This window comes from Phragmites australis, chromosome 7 (genome assembly GCF_958298935.1).
Source record: "Phragmites australis chromosome 7, lpPhrAust1.1, whole genome shotgun sequence".
Lineage (NCBI taxonomy): Eukaryota > Viridiplantae > Streptophyta > Magnoliopsida > Poales > Poaceae > Phragmites > Phragmites australis.
This window is the reverse complement of record NC_084927.1, coordinates 19,052,747-19,078,573: the sequence shown is the minus strand read 5'-3', so window position 1 is coordinate 19,078,573 and position 25,827 is coordinate 19,052,747. Positions and strand designations below refer to the sequence as shown.

The 25,827-nt window shown below is 44.0% G+C and overlaps 2 protein-coding genes across 2 annotated transcripts in view; one reads left to right on the top strand and one right to left on the bottom strand.

Moving 5' to 3' along the window:
* Positions 1-25,827, bottom strand: part of LOC133924099 (heavy metal-associated isoprenylated plant protein 7-like) — a 91,338-nt gene that overhangs the window by 52,090 nt on the left and 13,421 nt on the right. The gene's annotated exons all lie outside the window — the stretch shown is intronic.
* Positions 18,559-24,174, top strand: LOC133924097 (uncharacterized). The gene is made up of 3 exons (XM_062369477.1): positions 18,559-18,760; positions 23,674-23,787; positions 23,902-24,174. The coding sequence occupies exons 1-3, from the start codon at positions 18,628-18,630 to the stop codon at positions 23,946-23,948; spliced, it is 294 nt and encodes a 97-aa protein (XP_062225461.1). The 5' UTR covers positions 18,559-18,627; the 3' UTR covers positions 23,949-24,174.

Sequence of the window (25,827 nt, the reverse complement as noted above, 5' to 3'; positions counted from 1 at the left end):
CTAGGGCCCCCTCCTGGCCCTCGGGGACCAGCAGCTTCCTGATCTTCTCTGCTGCCTCTTCGTTCCTCAAGCGAGACTCCGGCAGCACGCCATCTGGAGTCTCATCGCGGCGGCTTCCTCCAGCCACGCGGCCGCCTCCGAGCACTCAGTTCCCTGAGGTCCCGTCCAAGAGTGCCCGGGAGAGAGTGCTCGGGGCCACCACGCGGCCGCCTCCGAGCACTCGGTTCCCCGAGGTCCCGTCCAAGAGTGCCCGGGAGAGAGTGCTCGGGGCCGCCACACGGCCCCTCGCGAGCACTCGGTGCCCCGACGAATCCATTCAGGAGTCCGCGGGAGAGAGTGCGCGGGGCCGCCACGCGGCCGCCCGCAGGCACTCGGTTCCCCAAGTTTCCATACAAGAGTGCTCGAGAGAGAGTGCTCGGGGAGTTGAACAGTGCCCTCGAGCACTCGGTTCCCCGAGGACCCCGAAAGCCCCCCGAGGGGCCCTCCGATGACGTGTCCGCCGGTCAAGGACCCGAGGCCACATTTAATGAGCACGCGTGGCCTGACACGCTCAACTGCTCCCGCCGCGCTTAGCGCCAGTTCCTGCCACGTTCTGGCAGAGAGGCGTGGGGACATTAAATTGCACGGGTCCTGTCCCGTGCAATCCGGTTTGTCTCGGGATAATGTCGTCAGGACCAAGGTGTTCCGTCTACCACGCTGCCGTGGCAGGGGAATGGGACAGGACGGGCACGCCGGTTGTTCTGCGGCTGCCCGGTGGGCCCTCTCTACGGCGTTCGGCTCCAGGGCATTTATGGCGACGGGTGACCGGGCGTGCGACGCATTTTCCACCCCCGGTCACCTCACCCAGAGAAAATGATGACGCTTTCTGTCTATGGCGCCTCGGGGCTCGGGCCCTTTTCCTCCCGTTGAAGGTATGTCGCAGCAGAGGAACATTTAAGGCAGCGACGGCTCAGCAAAAAGAGAGGGGACACGAGACGCACCACGAAAGACCAACAGAGGAAGAAGAGAGCCCACCAGAGAGGAAGCCCAGACCAACTCACCCAAGCTCGGCCGACCCAGTCGAGAAGAACTAGAAAGCCAGAGGAGCCTAGCTCCTTAGGCAGATCGAGCTCCTTGTAATCCAAAACATCCTTGAGAGATTTCCTCGAGGGAGATATAGCAATCAAACAGGAGTATGGTATTACGCTCCCATGCGGCCCGAACCTGTCTTAAAATCCCCAGTGCATTTACTTCTTCCAGCATACAATCACCGCCCCCGGCCATTTGCATTTACTCTCATTCATTTCTCCGGTGAACTTGTTCAGGATTATCCCCCCGGCCGAATCTCTAAAAAGGGGTCTCACGGGATCCCTGCGATTGGAGTTCACCCTCCGACAGATATCCTTTTGCCGATTAGATAATAGACATTATGTTGTAAACAATATTGCAAAGGGTCATAAATCAATAACTTTTTCTGGGTACGACACGTTTGAGACTAGAGATATTACCATATCATTTCAACCATAAGGAATAGGACCTCCATTCAGAACATTAAGCACTTCACTAATTACTTGCTCATCAACCACCTCCCAAAAGTGTTTATAAAACACTGAAGACATTCCATCTGGTCCAAGCACCTTTAGATCCCCAATAGTGTCACATCCCAAAACACTAATTACGGGACTAAGCATGCATAATCATCATGATGGTATAGTAAGATATTTCAAGTCCAAAAGTGTTTTATGTGATTAGTATTATTTTAGATATTTCGGGAGTACAAATGGTATAGTAAGAGATAGGAAGACCCTAAATACCTTGGATAAAAGAAGAAAAGAAAGAAGAAAGAAAAGAGAGGGAAATTAGAACAAAATTCAGCAAAAACCCTTTTTGCGGTCTAACCGGGCTCAACCGCGGTCTGACCACCAGGTGGACAGCCACGTAAGCTTACCACGTAGGCTTCTTGTGGTCTGACCGCCAGCGCACAGAGGCTCCCTTAAGTGGTCGATCACCTCCCTCACTCCTCTCTCACATTTGCCTCTCTCTCTCTCTCCCTCTCTCGTTTAGTCTCTCACTCTCTCACTCCAACAAACCTTAGAGAGAGAGAGGGAGCTCCAAATCGATGTGTCAACGACTGGAGATCAAAGGTGGGGACTCCCACGAGCTTCCCAAAGGACTTCTCCAAGCTTCTTCCCACTTTCCTCCCCGCCTGAGGGGTTTCCTTGCCATTTCTTCCTCCGCGAGTTCATTCACCCTCCAAGAGTCAAATCGGTGGATCAAAGCTTCTCCAAAGGATTCCGATCCAATACAAAGTTCTTCTACATCGAGGTAAACATCCCCCTACCGCCGTTTCCTAGCCCTAGGTGATCGTCATTTCGATTTTCACCTCAAAACCTTGGCTTATACTAGGTAGATCTCATTTTTAGGGTTTTACAGGTTCATACCGTACATGTCGTCCGAACAATCATAGAATATGTTTTCTTGGTCCTATAAAGTATTTTGGTGCCCTTCGTCATCAAAGGTTTCACTGGAGTCCTCGCTGGTGACCCCACAAAGGTGCTGCTGGCAGAGTCTGGCGGTCTGACTGCCACTAGGGCCGGTCTGACCGTGAGTAGATCGGTTCAAAATATCTGAATTTAGGAGTCAGATCGTCGTTAGGGCCGGTCTGACCGTTGGTCGGCGATTTGATCGCCACCATGCCTTCGGCCTGACCATTAGGGCCCTAAACTCTTTGCACGCTCACGGTCTGACCGTCATTTGCATGTCGGTCTGACCGCCAGCTCTTTAAGGCTTTGCGCACTTAGGTTATTTCATCCGGAGTTTCAAACTTCGTAACCCTAAACATTTGGCGGTCTTTTGCAGACTTTTCAAAACACGACGCTCTATTATTATCTAAGCATGCATCATTTACATATATTTTCATCGTTCATTTATTTATGCAATGCGTTCTTGATTTGTTTAGATAGCGTTGTGACGATGGTCCAAGCGAGTGAAGGCGATGCCGAGCTACCAGAGTTTTTTGAGTGTTGTGCGGCAATATCAGGCAATCGCCAGAGCAGCAAGGCAAGCATCTAAGCATATTGCACCTTTGTTTGAATTGAATGTAGTCTAAATTAATAAGTTATCACTTATGTACATTTTTATGGTTAGCGAGTCGATGTTGGGTTCATATGGATAGAACCTATATTGAATTGTATTACCTCTACTTTGAGTTGTTGATTATCCATGTCCTTGTAGCTTTGTTAACCTTGTCAATGTCTAACTTAAGAGTTATTCGAAATACTTAGCAATACATAGGTCTCCGGTAGAAGTCGAGCAATAGTACAACCATTGTTCATGAGCTTAGGGCTTACTTATTGTTCACAATTACAATGATAATGATGTGAGATCTATGAGATGTGAGATGAGGCGAGATGTGAGCGGTGCTAGGGGTGTCTTTTTCACCGAAGGAGTTCCTCAGTGTAGCTCGAGAGAGGAACCTGGATGCCATAGACCGTTTGCATTGTTTAAGCACCGTCCGTTCTTGCAGTTGGCTCTAGCATTTTCCGTACTAACCACATATTAATCTAATGGTAAGATAAACTGATTATCATACGCCGTGCTGACGCTTGCCATGCGTCCCTATGACGCGTAAGAGAAAAAAAGAAAAGGAGAAACAAGGTGGTGGGGAGCTGAAGGTCTCGGGGATACGCTCGTGGTAACCCTAGTGCCATAAGGGCATGTGCAAGTGAGTAGTTCTGGGCATGAGAAAGGTTGACACGAGTGCCCCCTTGTGTGGGCTTGTGTGGCCACTCAAGCTGAATGGTCATCGAGTCGTGTGGGTAAAGTTGTACCCCCCGCAAGGTGTAAGAACAATTTGAATTGTCGCACTCTCGGTTATGAGCATACTTCTGTCCATTTGCAGTAGTCGTAGAGTTGCAAATGTGGGATGTGTAATATGGTTGGATGGGATGGGTTTGAGATGGTTAGATTTACATTTATGTTCATGAGATGATTCCATTTACGTTTATATGCAAGTCGAGGGTTACACAGTAGAAAAGTATATATGGTTAAGTATAGGTGCTCACACATATGTGTTAAAGTTACTTAAGTATGTGAATTTACTTAACCTTGTGGCCTATTCCTTGCTAATGACTCAATGCATAATCCTTGGAGTCAGGTTATTTATATGTGCCCATTATGGATTAAGTCTTGCGAGTACCTTCGTACTCACGCTGCTCTTTCAGGTTCTACCAGTGAGGAGGAGTTTGTGTTTAGCTACTTCAAGCCTTCCAATTTAGGTGGTAGGAATGAGTAGTACAAATTACTCGTGTGGCGTGCGTTTAGGTGGAGTTTAAGGGCATATGGTTTCACCTAGCTTTTAGTGTTAATAGGTGTTATCATCCGCTGCGTAGTTTCTAGTTTGTTTAGGAGGTAATCTGTTCTATACCCTCCTAGCTTCCTTTTGTTGTAAATTATGTAAATGGTTAAGTGCTTAAGAACTTGTGGTATAATTTAATTACTCGCTCTTTCTTAAACTTTGTTGTGATGTTATATGTTGGAAAGGCATGTGTTCCGAGCTTAGACACAAAACATGTGTCGGGACTACCGGAATTAGATTCTAGTTAATCGTTATGGATGTGATTATATTATGTATCGTTCCTAATAATTAATTAGAATACAATTTGGGTGGTTCCTCATAGATAGCATCAAGGGCAGCCTTAAATTCTTCTTGTGTGAAAGCTGGTAACAACATCTCATTCATGTGTGGCATCATTCGTGGAGCAACAACATCAATAAGCTGTCATGGATTCCCATTAATCGTGGACCTGAAAATATAAACAAAAGTAATAAACTCCTGCTTCTCTACTTCTCCCTCGACCCAACCTCCATCTCCTCTTTGAAATCAACCTATCCTATTCACCCTCCTTCTCTCAAAACACGCATCATGGAAGAAGCATGTGTTCCGATCACCCTTCTCCAACCATCTCGTATGAGATCTCTGCTGCCAATACAAATCCACATGTTCTTCCAATCTTTCTAATCTATACCTAAGAATAGCATCATTTTCCACATGATCACGGGAAAGAGAACTATTCCGACATACCTCCAACTCCTTTTTTACCTTCTTCACTCTTTTCTCCAAATATCCCAAAATATTTGTACTCCAAACATGCAGCCCACCAACAATTGACCGAAGAGAATCATGCACCTTATTTCTTGATCCCTTCCATCCTCATCCCTCCCATACCTCCTTTATCACTCATTCACAATCCCATTCATCCAGCTAGCTTGCTTCAAAAAGAAAAGTCCTTTCACCTCCATCATTAACCCGCCTTGCCAGCCGATCAATAGTGATGATCACCGGTCTATGATCAGAGTGTCTCAAATCTCCATTGAACACATGAACCATTGGAAATCAGCCATGTCACGCATTATTCGCAATTGCCCAGTCAAAACGCTCACACATTTGTGATTGTGATGTCTCCATGTAATAATATCTCACGCGAAACCCAAATCATGATGATCACAATATTCAAGCGTTTCCTTGAACCGGTCCATACATCCTTGAGCTCTTGGGGTCCCTCCCTTTTTCATTCACAAAGATCACTTCATTAAAATCCCCCGCACACGACCATGGCAATAATGCTTGTATGTGTAAATCACACATAGTTGTCCATGTCCGGTGCTTCAGATAAGTGTACGACTCCCCATAAATGCATGTGAACCCCCACCAAAAACCATTCGGTTCCTTCACGTCTATGTCAATGTGATACTTGGAAAAATTCCAAAGTGACACATCAACCCCCTCCAACATAACACTGCGATTTTCCCTCCCCCTGCCCTTTCCTTCATAATCCCACACACCATGTTTGAGTCCCAACAACCACCTAATTTTTTTGTATTCGTCTTCCATTTCTATTTCAGACAAGAAAAGAATGTATACCTTCTCAAAACATTTGGAGCTCCATAAGCCCATGAACTGCTAGGCGATTATTCAACCCTTGACAACCCCTGACATTGGTCCTCGCAGGGCTATCCCAGCAGACCCACGTTCTCAATGGACATATCGACATTGCTATCTTTGTTTCTCACCACCTTTGCTTTCTTCCTCTCATCCTCCTCCATTTCACCATCCATCTCAAGACGCCTCTCCTTCTCCCCCACACCAAAGTTACTATTCTTCTCACCTTTTGCACCTCCCACACATGGTATATGCTTGAAAGTTCTCATCTTCACCTGCCATTTCTCCATAGCCTTCCCACCATCACTCAAACCTACCTCGTCTACATGTTCCTGATCGACTTGCATGGTTCGAATGGTATTGTGCATGCTGATCAGAACAACCCTTCCTTTTCCAGACTCTTCCCCCTCACCTATCATTTCCCCTTGTTTTCTCCCTCTGCCTCCTTCTCCCTTTCCTCTAATATTTGCCCCTCGACAACCTTCTTCCCAAGAGGTTTGTTTCTTAGAATCCACAGCTCCATTATTCCTAACCTCATATATCTTCCTACTTTCCTCAATAACCGACTCAAAAACAAATATGATTCCCTCCATGTCAAACTATCACTTCCAGCTCTATTATTCCTCCCTGAAACCCCAAAATATAAAAAAGAACTCCTACACAATCTACCGATAGGCCTATGGTTGCCAAAACAAGCCATATCTTCTTCCATATGCTTTTTGTTAGGAACAAAACACACCCATATAACATACTGCGATGTCTATCCCTTCTGCAACTTCATTGAACAATATCTAACTTAATGGCCAATAATACCACATGTTTAGCAAAAATTAGAAAAAAAAAACTCGTACACTAATGGGCACCACAACTTATTGTCCTCCCTTTTCATGGACAAAGTTACCCTTCACATCAAAGGTTTACGTATATCAATTGTAACCTTTAATCTTAGGACCTACCCGACACTATAGGACCATCACCATCTACATCCACCTCCACTAACTGATGAGGACATCACTCCCTCGGATACATACAATGATCCTCCATTGAACTTTCAAGGTCCAATCACAAGAGCTCGCGCACGACAATTAAATTTAGAGGTGAGCTCGTTCCTAAGCAACTCTTTATATAATTTTGAGAATAGATTACTACCTAATGATTATGTGTTGGTTAGGAATCATGGAGAGGACAAGGAGACACATAGAGGAAGGCTTGGAGGCGTGGAGGAGCAGCTAGGACGTCCAACAACAGCAGGAGGTCCAGTCCAACTCGAGTCCGAATCAGCCTCGACCTCCAGGACCAGCGAGCAGTAAAACGGACGTCCAGGACGCATCCGGACTCCGTTTTCGACGATTCACATATGGTTGGAAAGATAATTTCATAAGGAAACCAATGGCGTTGGTTTGAGGTCCAAATTCCTTCTGAGTCAACGGAAAACGTCGAAACAAGTCAGCGTCCAGAATCTGTCCCGGTGCTGCGTCACCGTTTTTGGTCCGTTGGGCCATGTATCGTGTTGGAGTCCATTAGGGACACGTCCAGGGGTCCTTGGCCGACCCTAATCCTTTATATACAGTAGCCGCCACCCTAATTAGGGTTGGGTTTTGCTTAGATTATTCTGTCAAGAACAGTTTCGCCGTTTCGTCGGTTTGTGAGACCCCAACTCGTGAGATTAATCATTCATCTGCAATTTGGTTGCATTCTTCCTTGTTCTTGCTTGTGTTCTTCGATTCGCAGGCAAGGATTTTAGCCTTCTTGGCGAGGTCAACCGTGCAACGTCGGTTAATAACCAGAGGAGACGTGGTGCTGCGATTGCGGGGTTTCGGATCGTGTTGTTCGGAAGCCGGATCGACTTGTGTCTCGTTTCCACCAAATCGAGAGTTACCAGAACCTTTCGGAAGATCGGGAACCCTTGTTCATATGAAGTGGTATTCAGAGCTTCAGGTATACCGTCAGGTTCATATCTACCCTTAGTTTCGAGTGCTTTCGCCTTCGTTCCATAGTCCACTGCCATATCATTTTTTTTCCTGTCCTACAACCCTTCCGCGCCTTTAGCTTTTGCATATTTCAGTTTCAGAGTTCGTCGTGTTGAGTTTGTGTCCTGGTCAAGGTCTTGTTGCTGGTTAGGTCATGTTAGAGTCCAGTTCGTGTGTTTTCCCCCACCGTTTCCATCAAACCCTAGCCTCCGTCGCATATTTTCCCCACTTTCTTCCCGTTTTGTCCTCTAATTCGGAGTCGTTTCTCAAATCGGGCATAATTTTCGCATACGAACTCCGTTTTCAGAAAAGTCATAGAGTTTTTCGCATCGAAACAGCGTTTCGGATCCGTTCGTCCCCGGCTTTGCCGGGTTCGGCGAAATCAGAATTCCCAAATTCGCCTCCGAAGTTTGAGTTTTCAATTTCCAAATATTTTTCTCATTTTACGGCTGAACTTCAGAAAATTCTACAGGTCACGTCTTTCACTTGTTTAAGCTCAAATTTTCTGTGGTTCCCTCTTGTGTGCTCCTAAGTGAAAAAAAAATATCAAAAAAATAAAAAAAAGGTCGAATTTTCCCAAAAAAACAACGACAGCCCAAAAAAATAGAAAAAAGAGAGGGGCAAAAGAGGAACAATATCTAGAGGAGCACATAGAGAAGGGCAAAGTGAGCTGTGTTAGCGTGTGCTGTTTAGTTCTTTGTTTCTGTTGCTCTTGCTATCCATCATACTTGTTTCTCCACCTTGTTTAACACACATACTTGGTACTTGCAACACTTTAGGCCAGCAACGAGAACAAGTACTTGGGACTATAATTCAGCATTACTATCTGTTTCTGATTTGTGTTCCACATATACATATTTGTTCTCTTTGTGTGCCTTCCAAGCCCCACAGATTCTTCTGAACAGCACTGGTTTGCATCCCTGCAATCGCTCGCACGCCTTCCAGGTATCCTTTGCTTTGCTGGTAAGAACCCTGGTAAGAGCTTGGTAAGGTGTCTACCTTTGCTGATCTTGATTGAGAGGCACCACTCCATCTTTGTAGTACGATTATTAGGGATAACCTTCACTGTTTGTTGTTGTGTTTGTTTCCACAATGTCAGTTGAAGGAGATAAAACGCCAAAGGACTTCAAGGAGTGTGTCAGCCAAGAGCAGCTACAAGCTGTTGTAGACAATGCTCAGAAGGAGATGAGGGAGACAGTCATCAAGGCTGTCACTGAAGCGATAATTGAGATGAAACTCGCAAACGCGGTTGAGCGGGTGGACAAACGGTTATCCGAGCTCACCGACAGGGTAAATGCTTTGGAAAACCGTCCTGTGCACAACGAAGATGTGAATGGAAGCAACACCGGTGATGAGTTGTATGATGACGATGTTAATGTTGATCCAGCGGCGACATTGCAAAACAGATTACGGCGTCGTCTTCGCACTAACACCACAGGTATGGGTGGCGTTCCACATCACCACCACCATCGAGGTATGTATAATCGAGCTCCTGAAGATCCTTATGCTAAGGTTAAATTTACTATACCTTCTTTTTCGGGACATTATGATGCTGAGGGATATCTTGATTGGGAGATGACAGTAGATCAAAAATTTAGTGCCCATCAAGTACCTGAACAACATAGAGTTAGACAAGCCACTAGTGAGTTTAAAGATTTTGCTATTATTTGGTGGACTGGTTTAGCTGCAGATGGTGCCACACCTCGTACATGGGAAGAGCTTAAGGTTGCTATGCGTGATAGATTTGTTCCCCCATCTTATCATAGAGACTTGCGTAAGAAATTGATGCGCTTAGAACAGGGAGATAAATCTGTGCAGGATTATTATGGTGAGCTTCAAAAGGGCTTGATGCGTTGTGGCATAGTAGAGGGAAACGAAGATTCTATTTGTCGATTTTATTCGGGTTTGAGACGTGAAATCCAGGATATTATTGATTATAAAGAATTTAACAATGTCAACCAGTTGTTTCAGTTTGCTATGCTTGCAGAGAAGGAGTTGCAGGGGCGTGAGCAGCAGGGCAAGTACAAGGCCAGCACCACATACACGCCGCGCACAGGACCATCATTTGGGCTGTCCAAACCATCCACTTACAGGGCTCCCTCACCAGCGAGCAAGCAACAAGCAGCTACGGCACCAAATCCTGTCACTACACGACCTTCGGGCTCAGGTAAAAATTCTGTTTTGCAGGGACCTTCCAAGAGTGCTTCCTCTGTTGCATCAACGGGACGCACCTCTGGCATTCAATGCCGTCGCTGCCATGGATTCGATCATGTGCAGAAGGATTGCCCAAGTCAGCGGGCATACATTGCAACGGAAGATGGGTACATCAGCGCCTCTGACATTGAAGAAGAAGAAGAACCAGTTATTGAGGAGAGCAACGAAATCTTGGGCAGTGATGACACAGCGACCTATAGGAGCATCATTGTGCAGCGGGCGCTCAGCACAAAGGTACAACAACCAGAGAAGCTGCAACGCCATAACTTGTTCCAGATTTTCTTCGTCATCCAAAATCGGCGAGCACGTGTCATCATCGATGGAGGTAGTTGTAATAATTTGGTGAGTTCAGATTTGGTCAAGAAGCTTGGCTTGACCACACGCCAACACCCCCATCCATATAATCTTCAGTGGTTTAATGATGCTGGAAAAGCTAAGGTAACACAAACTTGCAGAGTTTCTTTTTCCATTGGTTCCTATGCTGATTATGTTGACTGTGATGTGGTACCTATGGAAGCTTGCTCACTTTTATTGGGTCGACCTTGGGAATTTGATAATGATGCTATACACCATGGTAGAAGTAATACATATACTTTTATGCATAAAGGAAAGAAAATTACTTTGGTTCCTATGACCCCTGCTGAAATTGTACAAGCTGATAAAGAACGAGCTGCTAATTTGCGTGATACTAAATCTGAAAATCAGCAAGTTGCTAATTCTCTTTACCCACCTAAAAAGGATAAGTCTGCACCTAGTTCTAAGGTACAGGGCATAAAATTGAAGGGTGGTGTTATGCTTGCACTAAAAAGTGACCTTGCTGAAATTTCTAATAATGATATTTGCTACACCTTGGTTTGCAAACGAGTTTTGTATTCGCTTGATGATGTTATTAGTTCGATACCTCCTGCTGTCACTAACCTTTTGCAGGAGTATGAGGATGTTTTCCCAGCTGAGATACCCCCGGGACTGCCACCTATGAGAGGGATAGAGCATCAAATCGATTTGATCCCGGGAGCAACATTGCCAAATCGTGCTGCGTATCGAGCTAATCCCGAGGAGACTAAGGAAATTCAGCGGCAAGTCCAAGAGCTTTTGGACCGCGGGTATGTACGTGAGAGCCTTAGTCCTTGTGCTGTTCCTGTGATTTTGGTTCCTAAGAAAGATGGTACTTGGCATATGTGTGTTGATTGTAGAGCCATCAATAACATTACTATTCGATATCACCATCCTATTCCTAGACTTGATGATATGCTTGATGAGTTGTGTGGCTCTGTAATTTTTACAAAGATCGACTTGCATAGTGGTTACCACCAAATTAGAATGAAACTTGGAGATGAATGGAAAACAGCTTTCAAAACTAAATTCGGATTATACGAGTGGTTAGTAATGCCTTTTGGTTTAACTAATGCACCTAGCACTTTCATGCGTTTGATGAATGAGGTTTAAAAACTTTTATTGGACGATTTGTGGTGGTTTACTTTGATGACATATTGATTTATAGCAAGTCTTTGGATGAACATATGGATCACTTACGTGCTGTTTTTAATACTTTACGTGATGCACGTTTATTTGGTAACCTTGAGAAGTGCATCTTTTGCACGGATCGAGTCTCTTTTCTTGGCTATGTTATTACTCCACAGGGAATTGAGGTGGATGAGATGAAAATTGAAGCCATAAAGAGTTGGCCGGTGCCCCAAAATATCAAACAGGTGAGAAGTTTTCTTGGACTTGCAGGTTTTTATCGTCGTTTCGTGAAGGATTTCAGCGCCATTGCTGCCCCCTTACACGAGTTGACAAAGAAAGGTGTGGTGTTCCATTGGGGTAAGGCACAAGAGGAATCCTTTGACACTTTGAAGGACAAGCTTACGCACGCGCCATTGCTGCAACTTCCAAATTTTGGTAAGACCTTTGAGCTAGAATATGATGCTAGTGGAGTTGGCATTGGAGGTGTTTTGATGCAAGAAGGTAAGCCCGTTGCATACTTTAGCGAAAAATTACATGGCCCTGTTCTTAATTACTCTACGTATGATAAGGAATTGTATGCACTTGTACGTTCTTTAGAGACGTGGCGTCATTATTTGTGGCCTAAAGAATTTGTTATACATTCAGATCATGAATCGCTTAAGTATCTTCGTTCTCAAAATAATCTGAATCGTAGACATGCTAAGTGGGTTGAATTTATTGAATCTTTTCCTTATGTTATCAAACACAAGAAAGGGAAGGATAATATAATTGCTGATGCTTTGTCTAGACGATATGCTTTGTTGTCCCAACTTGATTATAGAATTTTTGGACTTGACTCAATAAAAGAACAATATGTGCTTGATCCTGATTTTAAAGATGTATTGCTGAACTGTAAAGAGGGACGTACATGGAACAAGTTTGTGATCAATGATGGATTTGTGTTTAGAGCTAACCGTCTATGCATTCCAGTTGGTTCCGTTCGTCTTTTGTTGTTGCAGGAAGCACATGGAGGAGGATTGATGGGACATTTTGGTGCTAAGAAGACGGAGGCTATGTTGGCCACACATTTCTTTTGGCCAAAGATGAGGAGAGATGTTGAGCGGTTCGTGGCACGCTGTACCACATGTCAAAAGGCTAAGTCTCGCTTGAATCCACATGGTTTGTATATGCCTCTTCCTGTTCCTTCTATTCCTTGGGCAGATATTTCGATGGACTTTGTTTTGGGATTGCCTAGGACTAAGAGAGGGAGGGATAGCATTTTTGTTGTTGTGGATCGTTTTTCTAAGATGGCATATTTTATACCTTGTCATAAAAGTGATGATGCCGTTTATATTGCTGACCTCTTTTTCAAAGAGATTGTTCGCTTGCATGGTATGCCTTCTACTATTGTTTCAGATCGCGACGCTAAATTTTTGAGTCACTTTTGGCGCACTCTATGGAATAAGTTGGGTACAAAACTATTATTTTCTACTACTTGCCACCCACAAACTGATGGCCAAACGGAGGTAGTGAACCGCACTTTGGGTACCATGTTGAGAGCTATTTTGAAGAAAAATTTGAAGATGTGGGAAGAATGTTTGCCCCACGTGGAGTTTGCTTATAATCGGGCAACATATTCTACCACCAAGGTAAGTCCTTTTCAGGTAGTGTATGGTTTTACCCCTCGCGCTCCTATTGATCTTTTGCCTTTACCTACCACTGAAAGAACACATAGTGATGCTAGTGCACGTGCTGATTTTATTCGTAAGTTGCATGAAACAACTAAAATAAATATCGAAAAGATGAATGAAAAGTATAAAATTGCTGGTAGTGAAGGTAGGAAAGAAGTCAAACTTGAACCAGGTGATTTAGTGTGGTTACATTTAAGAAAAGATAGGTTTCCAGAGCTGCGTAAGTCTAAATTAATGCCAAGAGCTGCTGGTCCTTATAAGATAATTAAGAAAATAAATGATAATGCACATAAACTTGAGTTGCCACCCGAGTTCGGGGTTAGTCCTTCTTTTAACATTGCAGATTTGAAACCTTACTTGGGAGCCGATGATGAGCTTGAGTCGAGGACGACTCCAAATCAAGAGGGGGAGGATGATGAGGACATCACTCCCTCGGATACATACAATGATCCTCCATTGAACTTTCAAGGTCCAATCACAAGAGCTCGCGCACGACAATTAAATTTAGAGGTGAGCTCGTTCCTAAGCAACTCTTTATATAATTTTGAGAATAGATTACTACCTAATGATTATGTGTTGGTTAGGAATCATGGAGAGGACAAGGAGACACATAGAGGAAGGCTTGGAGGCGTGGAGGAGCAGCTAGGACGTCCAACAACAGCAGGAGGTCCAGTCCAACTCGAGTCCGAATCAGCCTCGACCTCCAGGACCAGCGAGCAGTAAAACGGACGTCCAGGACGCATCCGGACTCCGTTTTCGACGATTCACATATGGTTGGAAAGATAATTTCATAAGGAAACCAATGGCGTTGGTTTGAGGTCCAAATTCCTTCTGAGTCAACGGAAAACGTCGAAACAAGTCAGCGTCCAGAATCTGTCCCGGTGCTGCGTCACCGTTTTTGGTCCGTTGGGCCATGTATCGTGTTGGAGTCCATTAGGGACACGTCCAGGGGTCCTTGGCCGACCCTAATCCTTTATATACAGTAGCCGCCACCCTAATTAGGGTTGGGTTTTGCTTAGATTATTCTGTCAAGAACAGTTTCGCCGTTTCGTCGGTTTGTGAGACCCCAACTCGTGAGATTAATCATTCATCTGCAATTTGGTTGCATTCTTCCTTGTTCTTGCTTGTGTTCTTCGATTCGCAGGCAAGGATTTTAGCCTTCTTGGCGAGGTCAACCGTGCAACGTCGGTTAATAACCAGAGGAGACGTGGTGCTGCGATTGCGGGGTTTCGGATCGTGTTGTTCGGAAGCCGGATCGACTTGTGTCTCGTTTCCACCAAATCGAGAGTTACCAGAACCTTTCGGAAGATCGGGAACCCTTGTTCATATGAAGAGCCCTTGTCATCATCTCAATAGGTCTGTAGCGAAAATGACCCTATTAGGTCATGATTGTGATTTTGATGATTAATAACAACATAGTCATTGGGACTAACATGTTTGTTAAGAATATATGTTAGTAGGTCTCATGGATGTAATACATCAAGAAGCCACCACAGCTGGGAAAAAGTTTGATTGAATTGGAAAAAGTGCCAGAGAAATTGTTCTCACCGGAAGATCTGGCGCTGGAAAAATTGCACTCACCGGAGCATTATGTACAGAGGCAGTTTGCCTCACTAGATGATCCAGTGATAAAGAGTGTACACACTGGAGCAATTCTGTCAGAAGGAGTCAGAGTGGATTGCCCTCACTAGAAGGTCCGGCGATCAGAAGAGATGTGCACCGAACTAATTCTTGCAGAGAAGAATCCAAGCGCAGAAGATCGAAGATATACTCACCGGATAGTCCGGTGATGAAGTGATGCACACCGGAGGCTTCACTGGAGCATTTAACAAAAGGTGTGAAAAATCCAGAAAAGGAGAAGTTCAACACATCAGAAGGTTCAGCAATGAAGACAATGAACGCCGAAGCAATTTACATAGAGAGGTTGTCGAAGATGAGAAGGCTCAAATGTACTCATCGGATAGTCCGGTGATGGATTGAAGATTACACCGTACAATCCGGTGTTTAGAAGAACTCTGAGTGGAGTTCTAACGACTAGTTTCTGAGAATGTACACACCGGATGGTACGGTGCTTGTACCTCTGTTAACGCCGGATCATCCGGTGTTCACAGAATATGTGAGCCGTTGGGATAATGGCTAGTCCGCGGGGTTGAGGCTATAAATACCCCTCCACTCATTCATTTGAAGTTGCCGGAGTCCAGAGAAACCCTTGTACACCTATAAAGATATCCAAGCCATCCAAGAGCATAAAGTGTTCATCCAAGGCGATTAAACACACCATTAGTGAGTAATTAGTGCTTATAGGCCTAGAGAGAAGAGTTGCTAGGTGTTGTAACCTAGAGTATGGATCAAGGAGTGATCAAAAAGTGTACCGAGAGGTACGCCAGCACCTTGGAGTCTTTGTGACTCACCGGTACCTTGTTGACCCTCCGACTTGGTGTGGAGCGAGGACAAGAGGATTTTGTGGGGATGCGGAGGCCCTTGTCTTTGTGACCAAAGCTCCGAAATGAAGACGATGTTCAAGTGACCAGAAGAGAGGTTAGTGGTGAGACCTCGCCTTGGTGGCTTGGTGGCTCATCGTGAGCCGTGACCAAAGAGACTTGACGACCGGGAGCATATCCTTTGTGAAGCTCCAACGTAGACTAGGGGTGGCTTGTGTGCCACCGATACCATGGGATAAAAATCCCTCATCCGAGTTTGTCTCTCTACCTTATTTACGTTTCCGCATTTACTTACTTGTAATTTACCTTGCAATTTTCTTAAGCGGTAGAGTAGACACACTAGATAAGCCTAGAGCATATTTAAATAGAAATTGAGATAGACTTATCTTTTGAAAGTTTTGGAGCCAACAGTTTTAAGTGTTCTAATTCACCCCCTATTAGGACGTCCTCGATTCCCTTCAGTATCCTAGTAACCCCAACCCAAATAGGAATATGAGTGAATACGATGTCCTCTAGATTCTATGTTTTTTCTACATCTAAGACCACCATCACTACTAAATCTCCCTTGGAGTTCCAAGGATCATTATTTTTGCGTGGCTATGCATCGGCAACAACACATCAACATTGATCGAGTGGAAGGGGTGTGCATGGAGCATGTGATTGAGTGGAATGCATTCCACAAGATAGATTGATCCATGGAGGGGAATGGTGGTTGAAGTGGAGAGAAAGCTATGGGAAAATGGATGAGGAGAGAGAAACCTATTTTTTCTATACAGGCCCCACAAAATGATTTAGTACTAGGAGCATCGAACCATCAGACATGCAAGTGAACTCCTACCCTTTGGTTCGAGCACACATTAGGAGTCTTCTCAAAGCGACGCATCTCTAACATGCCTTCAATGTCTGCCTAATGCATGCAATGTACCCACAAAAGCGAGTCCTCAATAGTGAGTAGAACCGTTTAGGGGTAATCATTTTTTTTAAGCTCAAGATAGGGGCACTGATATTTCACGCAAGAAGAAGTTGCCTCATATTAAGAGAAATGATGTCAAACCATATAACACTTGATTACTTAGGGAAAACTAGGCTAAAATCACAAACAGAGCGGGCAAACAACCTAGCTAAACTAGGCCCAAAGCACCGCCAAATGACCTAGACTGCAACGCCTACCCCAACTACCTAGATAAACTAGACCTGATATGGGTAACATCACCGTCAAGCTGACCAATGCATGACCCAAGTTGGTGGCCACCAAACGTGGGGAGCCTCCAAGGAGGGGAGCGACACCGGATGGCGTTGCTGTCATTGACACCAGCTGAAAACCAAGCAAAGCTTTCAGCTAGGGGTCCCGCACACCACCATTCGTGTAGAGGGGAGGCCAACACATCCGAACCGCATGCGCACAACCCACAAACAGCCAAAACCACGCCGTCATCATATCGCACACGCACCGCCCACGAGAGCCATCACCAAGCCGCCTATCTCCTCATGGGCCAGATCGGGGGAAGAGAACGATCTAGCAAGGGGAGAAGCTGAAGCAGCCGAGACAATGACGAGCGCCATAGGCGTACCAGTAGTCATGAGCCTCAATGGCCAACATGTGGAGCCTGATGATCCTACATAGAAAATACCACCACACTAGAGACCACCAAACAGGGAAGGGGCGAGTCGCATTGGCATAGCTTGGGGGTCACACCATCCATAGCAGCATGCCTAGATCAATGCCTTTGCACATGGATCTCGACCACTGCAACCCAGATCGACACTTCGCATGTAGTTCTAAGCAACATCAGCCAGAGAGTGACGTCTGACTTAGCCATATCGACCAAGCGTTGCACAGGGCCGAAGGCTATAGATCTTGTCATCCATTGCGTAGAACATGACACCAATGTGCAGATCACGGCAAGTCTCATGTGGACCGTAGCACCATCATGCGTAGTAGCTAGCATGCTAGCTTCCGTGACCACCACCATCGACAAAAAAGAGAGTGGGTTTGAGGGAGAAGGGAGGATGAGGGAAGGAGGAAGGAAGGAGAAGAATAACAGTAACCGCTTGGTGCCGCCTCCGACTAGTGACAACTACAGCCAAGATGGACGAGGCGACGAGGAGGTTCGGTTAGCGTTTGGGGCAGTCCCCTGCGTCGCACGCAAGACATCGAGGGGTACAACTTCCGTTCTGCTTGTACCCATTCAGTGGGTAATCATTTATAAAAAAAGTCAATGTTAGCATCGTTTGACTTTATTTGGTCCCTATTATTGTACCATGTATATAATTCTTTGCTATACTAACTGTCATCTCGATGAAGTCGGAGATAGACCTAGTTTAACAAATTAATTTCGTATTTTTAAGACCTTGAAATGTCGCGTATGTAGGAGAGTTGGAGTACTGTTTAATTATGTTTTTTTCTTTTAGACCGCCAAATCTTCATAGGTGGAAAACACGAAGTACTCGATTAACCTCCGTGCCTCATCCGGAGCACTAGATCGTAAATAAACGGATGAGATCAGCCTATGTCCACTCAACTCTTCATTCGTGGTGGGATTATACATTTTGACCATTTTTAAAACTATATTTTATAAATAGATCCTTACAAAAATAATTTTTAAAAATAGATTCTTTTGCACAACAACATGACATTTAGCGTCGTGATTGAATAACACGACGCCGTGATAATTGACAGCTACCGCATATGATCTTCTAGATTGGATCTTTACAAAATCATATGTGACAGCTACCGTAACACCATTTGCTAAGATGCCATGCTATTTAATAACTAAAAATAGTCTATTTTGGGACATTTTTCCCCAAGTCCGAAAAAGTTTTTGAAAAGAGCTAAAACCTAAAATTATAGGCCCAAGCGTTAAATTCTCCCAAGCCCAGCAGGCCAGCACCAAAACCCTCAGAACCCTCGCAGATTCGCACGCACCCGCCCGAGAGAGAGGTGAGAGATGAGCACCGGCGGCGCGGACAAGTCCGGCAGCGGGGGAGGAGGCGGGGCAGTGAAGACGCCGTCGGACTTCCTCAAGTCGATCAGGGGCCGCCCCGTCGTCGTCAAGCTCAACTCCGGCGTCGACTACAGAGGTATCGCTCTTTCTCTCTCGCGTTTCTACACCGCTAAGCCCAAACCCTAGGCAGCGCATAAATCGGAAAACATAGTATTTTTGGGGTTTCAGCGGGTAGAACCCAGTAGATTCCCTCAATTTGAGGCTTTTGGTAAGGTAAATTGGGTTACTTTTAAGTGGAAACGCCTGGACCATACGCTCAACCGCGGTTGGCCAATAGTTCCTGGAGTATCTTAGTTGGTGAAGCCTATGAATACCCTCCTAGGTTTTGGATCTGTGATTCAGGTCGGCGAGCATGGGTTGATTTATGAATCGTTAATTGCTCACATCTTAATATCTGTGTGAACTTTGATCTTCACAGACACAGGAGCACGTTATCGAGTGCACCTTGTAGAACCAAGGATAAATGACACGCATTGTTTAGGTTTCACTAGTTGCTTTTGTGTTACGGAAAGGTTGCGGGGTAGCTACTTTCTGGATCACATTTTAATCTGTAGGGTTTATTGGAATCTTAGGAAATTGTAATGTGATTTGAGGAAACACAAAAGAAAACCGACTAGGTGGATTTTGATCTGCAACGGAGTTGCCTGTAGTGCTGTCAAACAGCATGGACTCCACAAGCTACTCTTGAGCTCAAGCCTGCACAAAGATTCAGTCACTTTAGAAAGTTGAGCTTGAGCTATTCGATTTGAGATCTATTGCATACGCCTGTACTCTTGTACTTTGATGGTCCAATAGTCACCCTTGGCCCAATAGCTCAAAGCCCATGTGCATTTCGACCTCCCAATCCTAAAGGGGCCAAGGTTCAACTCAGAAACCAATTCCCAATCCCCAAACACAACTAGCGATTAACTAAACCTTAGCCGCGGCGAGAACTTCCTTGAACTCCTCTTTACTGCATAACTGTGATGGTCCCCTGGCCTCTTCGAGTCTCCACTGTCAGCAGTCCGCGCATTCCCTCCTCCCCTTTCTCCTCTGCCTCTACCAGACCCCATTCAGATTGCCAGGCAACCGATTTTTTGAAACAGTTGCTACCAGAATGTTGTACGTTTTGATCCATTATGTGTTGTGATAATCTATTTACATGTACAAATTGTTTCACTAGAGATGCAACTTAAGAATCGTACAATGCACAACATTGTTACACTAATGAACACTATAAGAAGGCGATCACATCCATGGGGACCATCCATACATGAGGAGCTATTCCCCAATCCTCTGGTTAGCACATATCATGTTGAGCAGATGGTTGGGGAGTGGGGACTGATTCCTCATGTGGGCATGTTCTGCGTATGTGTTTCATCTTGCTAAACTCTGTAAGAATCGTGCATGTCAATAGTCACCCCAATTTAATTTACTTAAATAACAATAATAACAATAAAGAACCCTAGACTTGAACATTACACTCGTACTAGATATAGCTATGAAAAGAGATAGTATGTTGGTAGCCCAGTGAGCGCTTCACTCCAGTCTTAGTAAGAGATGCTAAATACCCCATTAAAATTGGTACTTGTAAAGATGCAGCATTCAAATCTGTGGATTTGGGATCATTCATCATTATATCTTTTGATGAGTGTATGCTATGTGAGGTATCAAACAAGATAAAAAAGTAGATTACTGTCTCATCGACCTGTCATTTTCTGTTGCCTGACAAGCCTCTACAGAATGCCAAGACACTAGTATCCTCGTGTTCTTGGCCCATTTTCCATTTGCATATGACATGTGGTTCTTCATTCTAGCATGATATCCTATTAGGAAAACAGAAATTCTATATCAGGAATTCAGAATTATCTCTCCCTGTATCTTTCTTAGATTAAAATGAGTTTGTGATAAAATATATTGGTAATATATTTTTCCAACTTTGGAGCTGCAATGGCATTGTTTTGTTGAGGCACATGCCCAATAACACATTTCCTGGAGAGAATGCCCTATGTCTACTTCCAGGAGCAGTCTCCCAGAAGCAGAATGTTGTCCTGTCTTAGATTACTTGACCGTTTCCCCAATAAATAATACAGATACCAAGTTGGATTTAGGCCAGGCTATGGTATGACAGCGACTCTTATCTTATGTGTCATGGAGTGATTAGGATTTCTCTGATGGTAATAAAGAAACTGTTTACTGTCAATCCTCTGATGTGTCATGGAGTGATTAGGATTCCTCTTATGCTGTCAGGAGTTAATAAAGAAACTGTTAACTGGCATTACACTGCAGTACCTTAATCATTAGCGATATTCATTCATCTTGTCAATTCATGTGGCTGTTAGCATTTGGGATATATGAAGGTTTTGATAGTCACCATTGGTAGAAAATAGATTAACGAGGAACATATGTTTTATAAATTCGTGTTGATTTTACAGAATTACTGCTGTTTATAAGCATTAAGCAATACTGTCCAAGTTGATTACCCTTATTATGGCAACGAGAGGAACAGTGGATACAAGGGTAAGATAGGGCAGATTGCCCTCTAATCTCAAGCATGTCCTGTAGACTAGAGGCTCTGATCGTTGCCAAGGGCAGTTCGCCCTCTAATCGCTGGGTTTCTTCCACAGAAGAGGCTCTGATCTAACCATCTAGGTAAAAGCCCTTTGCTGAATTCTTCTTGCTTGATTCCTATTACAATCTAGACTAACATCTCGACAAAAGCCCTTTTTTGAATTCTTCTTGCTTGATTCCTATTACAATCTATACTCCTATTTATATAGAGGCTAAAGACTCCAAAACATGGTAGAAAGACTAACAATAAATGCACTAATCTGTTGATTGCTTTCCCTAACATTCCTTACCTAATACTAACCAACTAGATAACTTGCCTAAATTAACTTGACTCTTTCCATAACATTACACCGCTCACCGAAGATAGCTTGTCTTCGAGCTGTGGTGGTGCCCATGGCTGTCGTCCTTGATGAAGACCTCATGTTGAAGTTGATGAGTGGCGGCGTGGTGAGGTAGGAGGGTAGCGGCGGCATGGTGCAGCAGGAGAGTGGCGACGACGACGCCGTGGTGCAGCAGGAGAGCGGCGATGTGGAGGAGGGCTGGCAGCAATTTTTTTTTGCTTTATGGCGGAAAACAGAGCATGGCAACACATGTGTTGGTGTCGTGGTTTGTGGTAGTGGAAGGAGGTGACGGTGGTAAAACAGAGCAAAGGCAGGCGTGGAACAGAGCGGTGGCGGTGGACATAGAATAGGCGGCAGGAGCACCGTCTCTGATACCAAATATTATGGCAACGAGAGCAGTGGATACAAGGGTAAGATAGGGCATATTGCCCTCTAATCTCGGGCTTGTTCCGTAGACTAGAGGCTCTGATCGATGCCAAGGACAGATCGCCCTCTAATTGCCGGGTTTCTCCTGCTGAGAAGAGGCTCTGATCTAACCATTTGGGCAGAAGTCCTTCGTTGAATTCTTCTTGCTTGATTCCTATTACAATCTAGACTCCTATTTATATAGAGGTTAAAGACTCCAAAACATGGTAGAAAGACTAACAATAAATGCACTAATCTGTTGATTGCTTTCCATAACATTCCTTGCCTAATACTAACCAACTAGATAACTTGCCCAAATTAATTCGACTCTTTCCATAACATTACACCGCTCACCGAAGATAGCTTGTCCTCGAGCTGTGGTGGTGCCCATGGCTGTCGTCCTTGGTGAAGATCTCATGTTGAAGTTGATGAGTGGCGGCGTGGTGAGGTAGGAGGGCAGCGGCGCGGCATGGTGCAGCAGGAGAGCGGTGACAACGACGACGTGGTGCAGCAGGAGAGCGGCGACGTGGAGGAGGATTGGCAGCAATTTTTTTTTGCTTTATGGCGGAAAACAGAGCATGGCAGCACAGGTGTTGGTGTCGTGGTTTGTGGTAGTGGAAGGAGGTGACGGTGGTAAAACAGAGCAAAGGTGGGCGTGGAACAGAGCGGTGGCGGTGGACATAGAACAGGCGGCAGGAGCACCATCTCTGATACCAAATATTATGGCAATGAGAGCAGTGGATACAAGGGTAAGATAGGGCATATCGCCCTCTAATCCCGGGCTTGTTCTGTAGACTAGAGGCTCTGATCGATGCTAAGACAGATCGCCCTCTAATTGCCGGGTTTCTCCTGCTGAGAAGAGGCTCTGATCTAACCATTTGGGCAAAAGCCTTTCGTTGGATTCTTCTTGCTTGATTCCTATTACAATCTAGACTCCTCTTTATATAGAGGCTAAAGACTCCAAAACATGGAAAGTGAAATCTATAGAAAGACTAACAATAAATTGAAGGCACTAATCTGCTGATTGCTTTCCATAACATTCCTTACCTAATACTAACCAACTAGATAACTTGCCTAAACTAACTTGACTCTTTCTATAACACTTGTTGCACCATTTTATTGTTCAAGCTAGTAAGCTCCTTTAAAAGCTTATACCATTATACGTCCTCTATTTAGGCCTTGGTTTCTTGCCTAACAAAACTTCGTGTACGGTATTTGCTTGTCACTACACATTTTACAGTGTACAATCACACATGTTTATGGCTTTTTGGACACTACAATAATATCTCACACTCTGGTTTTTCCAATGGATATCATGCATATAACGAAGGAATGCCACTTGCAGAACTTAATATTCAGTTCCCGTGCAACGCCCATGCCTGGGTGCAAACCTATATATGCATAAATTTTATGAGTAAACATAAGAAAATATTTTTCCAGTATTGGCACATGTTCCCACTTACTATGCACTAAACTCTTTTAATTTCCTCCATTCGATTGTGGGATGTCTTTTTTTCTTTTATGATAATCAAGCACACATGATACTCTACTTATTTTTATATCAGAAGGTGAACTCAGAAGGGGGAAAAGCATTTCATGACTCTTGTAACGTAACGCCATGCTTCTTTTGGAGAACCTGATTGATTACAATTTTCACTGATTTTCTTTTGGCCGAACTTTTTGTGATAACCAGGTATTTTAGCTTGCTTGGATGGCTACATGAACATTGCGATGGAGCAAACTGAAGAGTACGTTAATGGCCAACTGAAGAATAAGTATGGTGATGCCTTCATAAGGGGCAACAATGGTACGTCCTGGATTTCAAAATCCGATTCTGTCTGTCTCCTCCCCTGAGTTCCCCTATTTCCATTTTGTTATCTGCTTAGGCATATGTATTCTGACACATCTTGTCTGAATGCAGTCCTATACATCAGCACCTCCAAGCGCACCCTCACTGATGGTGCATAAACCAAGTGGAGCACTTCCCTCTATGTTCTGTAACTTACAAGTTGTTGATTGGTTGTGGTGATCTCTGACTCGATGCTACCTTTTAATCTTGTACCTGCTGTCTGGAGAGGAATTTGGGAAATGAGAAAATGTACTGCAATTTGATAGACTTGTCAGATTATATTTTGATGTAACCGGCGTTTAGCTTCCATATATTTGTGATGAAGATATTTGGTTCTTAGGGATAGGATTTGAGTTTCCAGCGTTGTGTTCGTTGTCCCCTACTTTCTGCGCTACTGTCAGTTAGTTTCCTTAATCGTCAGGACCCCACATTTTTTAGGTGATCAAGGGAAAACATTATACCCCATCGGCCCATCCAATGTGGGATTAGTTTAACCTTAGAGTTTTGGGGTTAATTCCCGTATCGAGAATCAATTATTGGTGTTTCATCATATTGTAACAGTTCATGCATGCCTTTTCCAATCTTTTCCGAGCCTTTTTTTTCTTCATTCTTTATGGAGATTTCACATTTATGCACTGGCATGAAAATTGGGAGGGGGTGACAAGAAAATATAGTCGGATGATATTGCGAATGTTCCTAAAGATCGAAGCAAATGGATAGTTCCCATCTTCGTTTCGTCAGTCTTGTGTGAGAACTTAGTTTCAATTTTTTTCTGTCATTAGGTCAACTCAAAATTTACTCAATTGAACTAAAGATATTTTTACCTCATTGTTAGGTGGAGAGACACGAATTAAAATAGTGATCCAAACTGCCTATTGGGCAACCACTTTGTCTCTAATGGCAAGTGATGTCATTGAATGCATAGTCCTATCACTAGAAGCACTAGGGGTGAAAACGAGATGAGTATTTTTCGTCTGCCTATTTGTCCGAAGGTTTTTGAAGTAAATATGAGATAACTGTTATTCGTGTTCAACACTATTTAATACTTGTTTGGTTTCGGATCTGAGAAAAAAATAAGATAAAATATATAATGATTGATATCCGTTTGAAATATCCGAATGTTAGATGTTATAAAAAAACCTATTATGATTTTTCTTAGAAATATGATAATACATTAAACCGTACATTGATAATACTGAATGTTCTTATTTTCACATATCAACGATCACTCTTCCTATGCTCACTTTGACTATACTTCTATACTGTTTAATGTGTTGTGTAAGGTTGTAAATGATGTGAAAAATTTCTACTACCGACTAACTAAAACTTACGGCACTATCCACTCCGACTCCGACTCTGAAAAAAATATATGATGAAGAAATAATTATCTAGTATTATCCGTATTCGACTCCGACTCTGAAAAAAATACGAAAAACCATATATAATAAGCTATATCTGTCCATATATGACTCCCGATTTCATCCCTCCGAAGCACCAAAGTGACTCGTTTAGCAAAGTCAAACGGAGGTCATGCTATGAAATGTCAGGTGGTAAATTATTGTTTGCTTCTGGTTCTGGCTAAGAGGCAACAATGTTACGTATCCTAGATTCTAGCCTGATGCTGCTTGTCAAGAAACAAATTTCTGATAGCCTGATTCACTTTTCCATTTGGAAGTGGACTCTTGCTGATTGAGCACAAACCAAGTGGAAGCGTGGAGATGGAAAACGTCCCTTGATGCCCTGTAACTTCAGTGAAACAGACTCTCTCTCTCTCTCTCTGTCTTTTTCTTGATAAGACCTCTTCAATTGTAGCCAATTTTTTTTTTCAATAATTCTGACAACCTCTACAGAAAAAAGGTTTGTGTGTGCGTAATGCATGCTGATAAAGATTTGTCTGGGGCCATTTTGATGTATGTAACATGCATTTAGCTTCCAAATGATTTGTGGCCAAGATTCGGTCTTCAGGGACACGGAAAAGCTAAATGTTTCCAGCGATGT